This window comes from Monodelphis domestica, chromosome 5 (genome assembly GCF_027887165.1).
Source record: "Monodelphis domestica isolate mMonDom1 chromosome 5, mMonDom1.pri, whole genome shotgun sequence".
In the NCBI taxonomy this organism is placed as follows: Eukaryota; Metazoa; Chordata; class Mammalia; order Didelphimorphia; family Didelphidae; genus Monodelphis; species Monodelphis domestica.
This window is the reverse complement of record NC_077231.1, coordinates 234,362,466-234,375,962: the sequence shown is the minus strand read 5'-3', so window position 1 is coordinate 234,375,962 and position 13,497 is coordinate 234,362,466. Positions and strand designations below refer to the sequence as shown.

At 36.6% G+C, this 13,497-nt stretch overlaps 1 protein-coding gene across 11 annotated transcripts in view; it reads right to left on the bottom strand.

Annotated features, from left to right (window-relative positions):
- Nucleotides 1-13,497, bottom strand: part of RBM33 (RNA binding motif protein 33) — a 184,092-nt gene that overhangs the window by 26,482 nt on the left and 144,113 nt on the right. Inside the window, exons 17-18 of one of the 11 annotated variants that reach the window (XM_056799955.1) lie at nucleotides 13,171-13,208; nucleotides 10,146-11,278 (exon numbers count right to left, since the gene is read on the bottom strand). The exons of 9 other annotated variants lie outside the window; for them this stretch is intronic. In XM_056799955.1, the coding sequence (XP_056655933.1) occupies nucleotides 11,194-11,278; nucleotides 13,171-13,208 (123 nt within the window). In that variant the 3' untranslated portion in view covers nucleotides 10,146-11,193. Of the gene's footprint in view, nucleotides 1-5,993; nucleotides 11,279-13,170; nucleotides 13,209-13,497 lie in introns of those variants that run through there. One more of the 11 variants, XM_056799958.1, reaches the window with a different exon arrangement.

Sequence of the window (13,497 nt, the reverse complement as noted above, 5' to 3'; positions counted from 1 at the left end):
ATTTCATTTTAAATGTTGCTTCCCAATTATATTATATTCTGGTTGAGCCTCCCTTGGAATGTTGCCTTTGCATGTGGTCAGCCCCTACAGGACAACCCCTGCTCTAGGTAATTTTCTAAGACTATGTTGCAGAAAGGTACTGGCCTGTGTTGTTCAAGGGAGTTTCCTCCCCTGGGGATTCAAAATTATAATGAAATCACAGGTCCAGTTACCCTCTCTCTTTTTGCAGATGGAGATACTGAGGCAATGAGAGGGTGGCCTGCCCAAAGTCACAAACCCAACAAGAGTCTGGGTTGGGAACTGAATTCAGATCTTCCTAAGCTCAGCACTCTACACACCGTGACCCCCTAGCCTCTGGTCCCCTATGCTCAGAACCTTTGACTTCTAAGCCCTCCCTCGCCATCACCAGCCCTCATTGACTTTTTTTTTTTTCAGTTGGACTTCCACACCAATCTTCCTATCAATCATCCTATTCAAAGAGGCATCATCCTCATTGAGGTCATCATCGTTTTTTTGCTTTGTGATGAGAGCTTCCTAAATGAGGTTCTTGTCTTGGAGATCTTACCGTCTCCCCTTCTCTAGGGGATTCTCCTCCGCTAGTTCTTCATCACTGTCACACTCACTAATCTTACCCATCCATACGTGTCTCCAAGGATCAGCCTTCTCATCTTTCTTTTAATGCTCACTTGATCATCTCATGAACTGAGTTCTCTACTCAAAAATGATGTTCCCCCAGCATCTCAAGTTCACTTTGCCCCAAACAGAGCTCACCATGTCCCAAATCTTCCCCACACCCCCAAATGTTACTGTTCAAGGCACCATCTTGAGCCCAGCCAAGACTCCATGTATCCAAGCCATTGCCAAACCTTGCTTTCTTCCTTCATAACATCTCTCATATACAAATCTATAGACATATACACAGCACCCCCCCCCACTTCTCTTTCTCTCCTCTCTTCATCTTTCTGCCCATCTCTCTTTTTGTATTCCCCCCTCCCCTCAGTCACACCACAGATTCAGGATGTGCTCGAGTCAGCTGGTATGGGCTTTTGAGAATCACCTGCTAAATTTTTATGTTGTGGATTAGCAAATGCCATAAATCTAGACTTGTTTTGTTGATTGTCTTGATTTAAGAAAATGATAGAGAAGAAGCTAATCACAGAGATCAAACTTAAAAGCATGACACATGTACAAAGATGAGAGGGAGAGGGAGGAGTTGTTAAATGTTTGCCAGAATTCTTGCTTGGGTTATTGAAACTTTTAACTGATTTCCCAGCTCAAGTCTCTCCCCACTCTAATCCAGCCTCATTCAGTCGAAAAAGTGATTTTAAAAAGTTTAGATCTGACCTTACCAGGCTTTCCCCTTGAGTTCTCTATTGCTTGCTGGATCAAATATGAAGTCTTCTATTTGGCATTTAAAGCTTGTTGTAAGCTTAAGTCTTTGTAAGCTTTATTCTCTTCCATTTGGGGTAGAGCTCCAATCCAGCTACACTGGCCTCCTAGCGATTCCTCCCGTGTCCTTGCTTTTGCGATAGCTTTCTTCCATGCCTGGAATGATCTCTCTCCTTCCTCTCTGCATCTTAGTTATTTTGGCTTCCTTTAAGACTCAACTGGAATCTCACCTTCTGGAGGAAGCCTTTCCAAGTCATGGTGACTGCTAGCATGTTTCCTCTCAACGATTTCCTTCCACTGACTCTGCACATATATCATACGTACTTAGCTGTTTACATGTTGTTTCCTTCCATTAAAATAGGTACTCCTTGAGGGTAGGAGCCGGTTTTGCTTTTCTCTGCATAGCCTGGCACACAGCACATGCTTAATGAATGCTCACTGATTTATATAAGTTCTCTTCTCTTTCCTGTCTTTTGAGCAGCTGTCAAAATAAATCTTCCCAATGTACAAGCTGAATCATTTCACTCTCCTGTTTGAAAAGCACCTACTGTCCATAGTAAAAGAGGCAAACTGCTCAGTATCATTTAAGATACTCCCCTAAATCAGGTTCTAACTTCCCTTGATATAAACTGTAAATGTTATGGTACACTAATTCCCCCAGGTGCTCTAATGTCCAGAACACTAGAACATTAAAATTGGGGGAGGGGGGGTGCCAGCGAGAGGGGTTTGGGGAGTTATCATCTTATTGTTGCTTGCCTCTGTCCAACTTTCCCCAAATTGGAATCCAGAGCTTCTTCATCTCAGATTGTCAGATGAAGTGCTCCCACCACCATGAAGCCTTTCCTAATCCAAGCTTAAAAGGCTCTGCTATACCTCATTTTCTTAGACTATCTCCAACTTCTGCTTTTGTCTCACCCATCACACTCTACCTCGTCTGTCTTTGGTCTCCTCCCCCATTCCTAAAAGCCAAGGGATGTTTATTTTCCCTATCATACTTTTAGTCCCCAGAACACAGTGGGAACTAGGTATAATTTCTGCTGAGTGTCAAGGAAGCAGCTAAGTGGCAACATACTGCAGTGTTGAGCTGAGAGTTGGAGAAGCCCAAAATCCAAATCTGATCTCAGATGCTGAGTGACTGAACAATCATTTAACTGGTCTGCCTTAGTTTCTCCATCTATAGTACCACCAACCTCACAAGGTTGCTGTAAGGATTAAATGACATACTTCTTAAAAAGCTGGTACACAGTAAGTGCTTAAGAAGTGCTTGTCCTCACCTTCCCCCTTGCCTTCCCTTTCAGGTTTTCAAGTAGGTATTCTGTTCCATAGAGATCCTGGGATACATCCAGTGATAATGAAGCTCAAATAGGCTAGATAATTATACTTATTCTCCCATATACCACTATCTATATATTTCAAGGATTCAATAGCTCAATAATAGCTGCCCCAAAAGTACCATTTAAAGGTATTAAAATGATGCATTAGAAAGTATTTTGTAGTGTGGACTAGAGGAAAGGGCACTTGATGAGGAGTCTAGGGAACCTGACTTCAAATCCTGTTCCCAGGGACCTATGTGATTCCTAGCAAGTCACTTAATCTCAAGAAAAGCCCAAGAAAATAAAGGACCTGGACTTCCTGATTTCTGAGTACCTTCCATTTCCTAATTATGATTCTACTATCAGATGATTTTTAACCAATTTTTGTCTCTAGTAGTCTATAGAATGCAGGAAGAAGAACATGTGCCACATCTAAGAATTCTAATTTAAGCTTCAGAAATGGATGACCAACTTCATAGTGTGAAGAGCCCTGGCCTGGGAGTTAAAGGACCTGCTCTCCAGTTAGGGCTCAGCCTCTTCCCAGTCCTGCACCCTGATCAAATCTTTTAGCCTCACTGATCAATCGTAATGCTCTTCATCCATAAAAAAGGGAAAGTGCCATCTAGATTCTTTTAGGGTTTATAAATGTGAATTGTTTTTGACATAGATATTCTGATCCTTAAAAGAGAACTAGGTCATTTATGTTCAACAACCAACCACTGATTTTTACATAATGCCAAGGTTGGGGGCCATTTCTTAATAATTCTTTTTTACACCACTAAATTCTTAGTTTATATTTCTACTTATAGCATCGAGATCAGAGATTTAGACATGAGACCCAAGGAGTGTTCTTATTCAACCCTCCTTGTTTTATGGATGAGGAAATTACAGCCTAGAGCAGTGATGGCGAACTTTTTAGAGGGGCAGATAACTTGAGAACTGTCCTCAAAAGCCCAGGGAGAGGAGGAAGAGGGCAGCCCAGCCCCGCATCTCTCTGGCTTTTTAGTAATGAACTTTAGCAAACGTTGTGCTGGGGTAATGGTACACATCTGCCCACAGAAAGGGTTGAGTGGCCCCACTGGCACGTGTGCCATAGGTTCACCACTAGAGGCCTAAAGGGATAGAGTCACACAAGTGAAGTTAGCATATAAACTGAGGTTCTTGGGCTCTTTTGGAACCCAAGGATCTCACCAGTAAGCCTCCATGCTTTCTGATCACTGATTAATGAATGACATGAATTCTTTAATGGTCTATGAAGTCTGAAAAGGACACCTTACAGAGAAGTTATCTTTTAAGGGAATTTGTTCAACAGTTTGGAGGAAAATATTGTCTAAACAAGAACCTGGGCCTTTCTAATATAATCTAAAAACAACAAAATCAATTCTGTAATGGGAAAGTCATAAAAATTTAAATTTCCAAGACATATCTATCAAAACCACAAGCTGAGTTTTATTGTTGACATCAACAGTAGTACTCTTGTAGAACCAATGCAAGAGATATCAATCAAGGTTATTAGGGTATAATGCTGAAGTTCTTTTGAGATTCTGCATGATGCAAAAGAGGGCATCTGTGGTAAGCACTTTTGGCTTGTTGATCATTGGCTTCTTCATTTTCCAGATTTCAGTGAACTTTTTATAACCAGTTTGGGGTCTCAATGGATCACCTACCTTTTTTGCCAAGACTTGACTTTGGGCATTGTTTGACATGACTGAAATATATCCCTTAACCCAGCAAAATGTTAATTCCTTTGTGGGCAAGGACTATTTCATTTTTTCATTGTTGTCCTACTAGCACCTCCTTGCAGAGAGTAGGAGCTTAGTAAAATTATTTGCTTAACTGAACAATGCAGACCTAGAACCACTGATGTAGTCAAAAATTCACCAATGATGTTCAAAAGACCAGAAATGAAGACTATCTCAATTCCAAGGTACAAATGTAAAAAAATGTCTCAGGCAACAACATCAATGAAAACTTCATGGCTTTTCAATTCAGAGAATGAATGATAAACACTTAAATGTGTAAGTTTTGATATGTTATTTTTTTAAAGTATGACTTTCGTCACACAATATGTATATGTGCAAATGTGTTTGACTCCATGCTTTAGATTTGTCCTTCATGCTCTGGAAGTCTTTTGGTACCATCTGACTGTTTTCATATTAGATTTCATTGACATTCAAAAATGCTGTTAATTCAAATTTCACTTACTGGCTTCATCAGGCCAAGAACTTTTGCTCAGTTTCATAGACACAGACTTTATTTGAACTCTGTCTTGCACACACGAGGAGTTATTCAAGTGAAGCCCAAGTGAAAATGTGGAAGGGTTATGCCCAAAACAAAAAAAACTCAAAGGGCATGCCTAAGAGATAGAAGTCAGTCACATTTTTTCCCATAAAGCTACTTTAGATTGAATGGGTTAAGGAAGGAGGGCAGGCACTCAACTCCCATTAGATGTAGGGTCTTTGTCACTTTAAAAAATCAGGTCATAAGTGTCAGGTGGCAGGGGGCTCTTTCCTGAAAAGCAGGATAGGAAACTTTGTTTTTGTAAGTAGATTTTATACATATGTGGAAAGCCTGGTAAGAATAGCAGCCTTGTTGCATATTTCCTTTTAAAGTAATCACTGCTAATTTTGCAATTTTTTGAAAATCATGACTTTCCTATATCAAGAATGCTTAAAGTGAGGTACAACTTAATCAGAGGAAATGTAGGAGGCCGAGTAGAGCCTAAGAAATTTAGCAAAGCATCACTGTGACATAGGTTTAACCAGAAAACATGTGGGGGAAAGGAGTCATGGCCCAGCTCTCTAATCTTTTTGGTAGAGACAGGATGGTTTGGGGGGATGGGGGGGGGGGGGGGGAGGGTATGGAGCCATGATGTATGGACAGAAGAGAAAGGGTGGAACAATCAGCTGTGTTTGACTACACTCCCCAGAACAATCCTTACAAGACTCCAAGAGGGACTGTGGGAAGGAAACAGGGAACCAGTCAGTAGAAAGTATAGTGTGAGGCTTACTGTTTGATTCCAATTAACAGAATAAGACATTTCAATTCAAATTGAAGGTTCATCTAACTGTGAAGTCAGGAGTCAAGGGAGGCATTAAACTCAGTGCGGTGTCTTGGTTTTTTAAAACATCCGTTGGATTGAAACTTTGTTTAGAAGACACTCATTAAGAATCTCCCTGTATTGGATATGGAAATTTTACTTATTTATTTTATTTATTTGTTGGGCAAATCATAACTTTGCTTATCTTGTTTGTAGAAGAAGAAGAAGAAAAACAATGACTGATAGAAATATTAACTTCATAACAAACTTTATTACCACATGCCCTTGTTTAAAATTTACTGAAGTAACATTTCATTTTAAAACCTTAGCAAAAGACTTGCTAAGGAAACACAAGGCTAAAAACGTTTGGTCTTTTGGAAATTGTTATAAAGAAGATCACTGTACAAAAATTAGCGCATCTGGCTTTAATAACCATAGAAACCTTATCAATAACCATGACTAGAAGGAATCTAAAAATATGAAACCATTTCCCCCACAAACTGACCGTGTATAAAATTGACTTTTTGTGCTTCTATAATAATTATTACATAGAAATAAAAAGTTTTAAGGTTTCTAAATTAATTAGTACTGATAACAATTTGCAAATTGGTCATCACTCAAAAGATAAATGGTTTCTATTTTTTCCAGAGTATGTTACCAATAGGGGGGAAAAAAAACCAATACAAGTAATGAAGGCAGGAAAGGGGGAGCTTTTTTTTAGTTGCTTCATTAATGTACTTTAAAGTCAATGGAACACCACCAAACTTTCCTTTCATTCCTAAGGAATGAAAAGTTGGAAGGAGGAGGAGTGTATAATCAGAAGTCATTTCAAGTGCTCAAGACTAATTTACCACTAAATTATCAGGTAAAGTGAAATCAACTGTGGTGCCTTAAATATATGTATACATATTTTTAAGTGTTTTCTCTCTCTCTTTGAAGAGAAAACCTATGCTATGGCCGTTGGGATTCTGTAATTTCCAACATTAAACAGAGACAGAAGCCATATTCTCTTTTGAGGCAACTGTCAAGCAGAAAGTTCCTTCCCACAAATGACCATAACTCATTTCAATAGCACTTGAACTGTGTTTTAACCTGAAAATGCTATTCTTTCTGGCCACCACATGAGGGCAGTGGAGAATGTGAAACTGCCATTTTTCAGATGGTCTAATGAATAAGGATCAAATTTAAATCAATTTCACCTAGTAGGTAGGTGAAATTACTACTCTCATTTTCAAGGTTTTTTTCTCTCACAGTTCAACTCTCCTTTTCACTGGTGTTTTAATTTTCTCTCTTTCTTCTGGCAGGATTTTCCCAATGCATCTGATGCTCCAGGATTTAGCAGTGGCTTAGGTAGTTTTGAAAGGTGAATGATTATATTAGCTTCACATTATTGCTGCTAATGCTTTTATGTAAACACGGAGTTCAAAAGCAGCAATGGTGTTTGTTAATTCATCTTGGGCAACAATAAGCACAATTCCCAATGAAGAGGACAACAAGGAAAAAGTAGTGTCTTGTAAACTCATACTTAATGCTGCAAACTCACAGAACTCAAAATGTCCTTATCGATGCTGGTCTGCCCCTTTGGGCCATTCTCTAATAATGCTCAATTAAGCTCTATGATGGCAGCAATAATGTAATTTTTCCTCTGTTGTCTCCACAGTGCCTTGAAAATAGCAGGCACTAAAGGCACCTAATAAATGTTTGCTGGCTACATGAGCAAAATGAAGCCCAGACAGAAGGGCAGGGCTGGGATCGGAACCCAGATCTTCATACTACCAGTCTCATGTCCTTTCCAATACACATCACTTTTTGAAAATGTGTAATATAAAACTTGAGTTTCAAACTACAGTGCTTCTCTTTCCATCAAAAACAAAACAATTAGACTCCTAATCATGAATTCATTTCTCCCAGCTTTAGCTATGTGACTTATTTGACTTTTGGGGGCTGACCCCCCATACTGAAATGACATACTAAAATGAAGGCTTGTGACATTGAATAATAACTGTTTTATGAAAAAGATTACTTTCAATTAAATGGAGAGGGTGAGGCTGAGTCAAAAGAAAAAAATTCGTTAAAAAGAGAGGGAAGAGAGAGATACTCAAGTTTCATGTAAGCAGTGTAACTAATACCAGTAGCTTTATGGCCCAGAGCCAACTGTTCTTGGTCCTCCTCCAGGTCTCTCTTTTCTATCAGTCTTTTTTCTCCCTTCACCAAAAACTATTCTTAATTGTAGAGCATTCATGTTTTTTGGTAGGAACAAGAGCAAGTAAATAACAAAAAATGCCAATGTGAAAAGAAATACTTATTAAAGCCATTTGCTCCTAATTGGACAGCCATATGATGATGCATGATTTTTGAGGCAAATTTTAAAGTCTGCTTATTTTAACTGTAACAAATATTTTAAATGACCCAAATTGCACAATTGAGTAGATGTGGTCAATAATGCCTTATAAAGAAATTGAAGTTAAGACTTAAAATTCTAGTAAGTTCAATAAAGAAAGGTTGGCAGGCCTGTTTATGAGTATTCCAGAGGAAAAAGGATACAAATGGCTTTGAATTTCATCTTGATTTACATTTCATTTTTCAGAGACACCACCTCTCCAGATGATTTCTGAGAGTTTATTATACTAATATAAGCAGTAAAATGCTTAAAAGTGAATGCCACTTTAGTTAGTAGCCTTTTGAATTTATATTCAATGATCCCAATTATAATCTGCACAATCATTCACTTATATGCTAAACTTCAACCACTATTAGCCATGAAAATCCTCACAATCTATAATTCTGTATAATGTCGGTATAATTTACATGCTATTAAGAGTCTTCGCTTATTTTTATATTTATGGCAAGTTAGTCCTCTTTACTGTAGAAATCCAATATGGGGTTTTTGCTTTTGTTGTTTTTAAATGGTCACAAATAAAATTCTACAGAAAGACCAAATTGATTTTGATGTCTTGAACATCACTTCTTTTGCTACCATTGATGTCCCTCCCTCCCTAAAGGTGAACTGCACTCTAAGGTATGCCTAGTTTATAAACATGAAAATTGGAGTATGTCTCCTTCAAAGTACAGACTCTACACAGTGTCTGTTCATCAGAATTTGAATAGATGTTGCTCTGCTGAGGTTCACTGTGACCAATGAGCCTGATTTGTGTCATCTTTGGCAACAATTTGGGGATAAAGAACACATCTCTCCCCAACCACATATTAGTTACCTCTGGCAACATTTAAGAGTGGCATAACCTAGAGGAAAGAAAATGAGAAACCTCAAAGAAATAGAAAATACAAAGTTAAAACAAACCCCACGTTTACCCCATTACTTTGGTGTCAGTTACAAAGAAAAAAGATTTTACATACCTGGGACCAATAACTGCACTAAAAGGTTTCAACTTTTTTTTCAATTAATAGAGAAAAATTACAATTGCAGTTATTTACAATAAACTCCTGCTTATCCAAAATGGTTGGGAACTAGTGAATTCTGATTAAAAGAATTATTATTGCTACCCCTGAGGGATTATTAATATTTTTAAAAATCAACATATAGTAAAAATAAACTTTAAAACTACATGAAACATAATTCCATCTCATTTTTTGGAGGATCAAAGGGCACTTTGATATCTTACCATCATTATGCACATCAGTTATTACTGTACAATAGTATGTATGTGTGAATGTAGAGGGGTGGGAAAGGGAATGAGTCTACTTTAATGATTTTCTCATTGTTTAAATTTTGGATAAGTTGTAGTCTTATTTTCTGACTCGGTACTCTCACCTTATCCATGTATCCGCACTAATTTGAAGGTAGCACTGTGGAACACTTAAAAACATATTTTATTGTAACAATCACTAATTTAGAGCATTTCTCAAACTTTTCCCATCTATATCTACTACTAAGGAAACTTTCCACACCACACTAAACCCATCAAAAAAAAAATAAATAAATTGAAAGCCTAGGAATACCATGCTCTATTCTACTCACCACCCTGGACAGAAAAGGAACAGCCATAAGCAGTTGTGATTGCTTGAGGAAGATGGGAACATGCACCATTTTGGAAAGGATAGCATTTTGGCAGAAGTAGTTGGTACTAGGAGTAGTAGACTCTGGAACTGGGAGTAGATGGGCCCTGGTAGGCAGGAAGTCAGGCACAGGAGGCTATAAGGAGCTGGTGTTTACAATCTCCTAGCAACTCCTCAGTGAGGGGAAAACCCCCATTTTGAGAGACAATGATCAATAGGAAATAAAGGATTTCTATCATTTACATGGCATTTGCCATGGCAAAATTACAAAAGTAGGCCGACTTGACAAATCAAGCATTACTTGGCTCTCTGTGAGAAATTATTTCTACTAGGAAAAAACAAAATAAACAAAACATGTCACTGTTAAATAGCCACAAAGCACTTGCTTGTAATCACTGGTGCAGACTTTATAGCTGTTCTACAAGTTTTTTTTTTTTTAAATCCTAGAGTAAAAAGGGAAGGGGGAAGAAGCTAATAATTACAAATAAGTATGTAAACAAATGCATATTATTTTACTAGTAAAAAAAAAAAAGCCTGCCTGTTTTAATACCATTTTTTCTTGTAAAAAAAAATTATAGTTTTGAGGAAAAAAAAAACCAGAACCTTAGATTGCACCTGTTTTAAAAATACTGACACAGGACAGTGTGGAATTAGCTTGTTTAACATTTGTTCAACATAACCATAAATTCTGCTCTTATAAACTGAACTTTTTTTGTATCTTAATAGTCACAAATGAAATATCTTGACCAATTAAAACTTAAGAGCATCCCTCACAAAAAAAATAAATTATACATATAAAAAACTGCTAACAAGGAGTTTATGTTTTCTTACCCTCTGTGTGCTTTGCTATAATCATGTAAGAAAAGCAGGTCATTTTATTATGTTTTTATTTGTAACAACCCTTTACAACAAAGAGTGCTACAAAAACCTTGGCCGTTCAGAATTTTCCAACTGTTTTGGACAGAAAATTTATTTTTAAGTCAAAGGCACAAACAAATCAAATCACTGTCCAACCAGGATTTCACCATGTTTATCCAATAAATTCAGAGCTATGCTTTGGTATGTTTTAAAATATTTCTTGGTACTAATAAAGAAATCCCAAAGACAATGTTATGGTATCCTAAGAAAAATCTGAGCAAGTTATTTTAAAGTATCCACAAAGGACTTTTAAGTAAGATAAACCATAGAAAGAAAATAATCTGTCCTCATGTTACAACATTTCCTTGCATTAGGCATATTTACATAAAAAAAAAATATGTTCAGCTCACTGAGGGGACAAAACACAAATATTTTTTCTTCCAGGAAAAAGAGGAAAATCTGAATTTTTGAGAGTAAATGTGGAAACTGAATAGTTATCCAATCAGCTGCACTCTGTCAGTCCTCTGCCTCTGGCTGCTCTGTTCTCCCCTTCCTGAGCCATCTTCAGCTCTTTAGCTAATAACTGATCCTCACAACAACGTTAGGGTTCTTTGTCTCAACTACTGCAGGGCATTCTCCCAATGTTTTAGGCTCCAGCCTCCTGTCACAACCAATTAGGGAAAAAAGAAGAAGAAGCTATATTTAGCCACTGAAAATCTTAACATAATGTTGATGAATCTGATTACTTAGACAAATATCTCTATATTATTTAGAGTCAATGTAACACAATGCAATGAACTTTTAAAACTATATAACTTTTGTCCTCATATTTGTGATTCCACCAGAATTTTTACATATAAATGATACACCTACTTTTCATTAGCTAATGGAACAGGTCATTTAAAATAAAATTTAATATACTGCTTTTTTTCCTTCAAAAGCTCAACTGGAAAGGGAAACTAGACCAGAATAACACTAGATTTAGGGGTAAAAGACAAGTTCCTAATGAGTAGAAAGTGAAAAGAATTCACAAGATAGAAATTTGGAAGAAGATAAAACAATTAAGACATCTCTGATTTCACCACCTAGCTTTTATGAAAAGTAGCATCTATTTGGTAGTATCTATTTGCTACTTGGGATCTCTAAAGAGGTCAAACCCAGAAGAACTATTCTAATAGTTTTTCAGAACAGGTGATTAAAACTGTTTATCAAAATAGGGAAGTTCAAGAGAGGGTCCAGAAACTGGTTCTCTGCAGGCTACCTTAAGTGAGGAAGTAACTTGAATTCTTTAAGAAGCCTATGAAAGGGAGGATTCATTCAAAATAGGTAGCACTGAGGGGCTGGGAAAGGAAAGGGTACAATCAGGAAAACTTAAGGGAAAATGGTCAAAGGTGTCAGAGGAGGCTGCACATAGCTAATTGAGTTGACAGTGGCTGGGAGTTAAAAAGGAAGAACAGAAAATTATGATTAAGGGCTTAAACTCAACTACACCATTAGTTTTAAAAATTACAAACTGTGATGGAAATCAGTTTGAAAAATTTTAGCCATCTAAAGATTAATAGTACTTTATCATTAATGGTGTTAATATATTATAAAATTCTACTCTAATTTAAATAAGCCCATTGCCAAAAATATTCTATTGTAAACATTTGTAAAAAAGGCATAACATATTAATAAGCCCTTTCTGTTTACAAGGTGGATTATACAAAAACAATAAAATTAGTAAATGTATTCTGAAAGTGTTCTAAACAGAAATATTTAATAAAACAAATGAATAAATCAACACATTACCTAATGAAAGTCATTTGATTTTGCTGATCAACATTATAATCAATCACATTTAATGGACAAGAAAAATATGAGGGGGGGTAGGGGAGAGGTTGGGAAGTTGGGGTAGGGTGGGGGGTGAGGGGGAGAAAGAGAGAAGATCCTAAAAACCAGGCTAAGTAATGTAATTACTTCTTCAAACATAAATCAAGTTCTGCAGGTTTTCAATTATTTAAAAACTTCCCAGTAAAGAAAAAAAGGAGAGGAAGGAGGAATTAAAACTATACAGTGTCATTTTAAAATTAGATACCTAAAAATATGTATATACAAATTTATATATATATATATATATATCTTTTCAACTTTTGGAAATATTTCTGAATTAGGACTTATCTTAATAAGCCTGTTGCACAGTCAACTTTTGATTATAGAAGAATAATCCAGTTACAGATTATTCAGGTAGGACCTTCTTTACACCCCTTTGGATGCTTGCTTTTGGGTGGTTTTTTAATCAGCACATGGGCTAAGGAAATTTAAAATGATGAAATTCAAGTCAGAAATTATATAACTTGTTTGAAGCTTTAATGAAAGCAGGGTTTTTTTGGTTTTGTTTTTGTTTTTTTGCTTGTTTTGTGGGAAAGGGAACCAAAGGTATTGGCAGAAGCTGATTTTAGGGGGATTCATATCAATTTCAATAATTCATGCTCTCACCTATTCCCCATTTGCTCAGATAATCAAGAGTTGGCTGTACTTTACCACAGCAGTAAAAATAGCCTAAAAACTTACTTCACTAGGTTCTGTCTTTTGGATTCCAAATACAGGTGCTAGGAAAATACACACAAAATTGATTAATTCCAAGGTTATTTAATTTGGAATTTAGTTTAACTTCCCATTGTCTTCCAGAAGATTTTCTTTCTACCATCATTACATAACAATTACGCAATATTAGAACATATATTGACTTTCAATAGTATTATTGATCTTATATTTATAGTAAGGTACATAGTAAAAAAAATTTACCCTATATTTATTCCTCCAAATAATATTGAGAACCTCATGTTAAAAATCAGGTAATAGATTACTGGAACCAATTTTACTAGCCACTAATTGTTC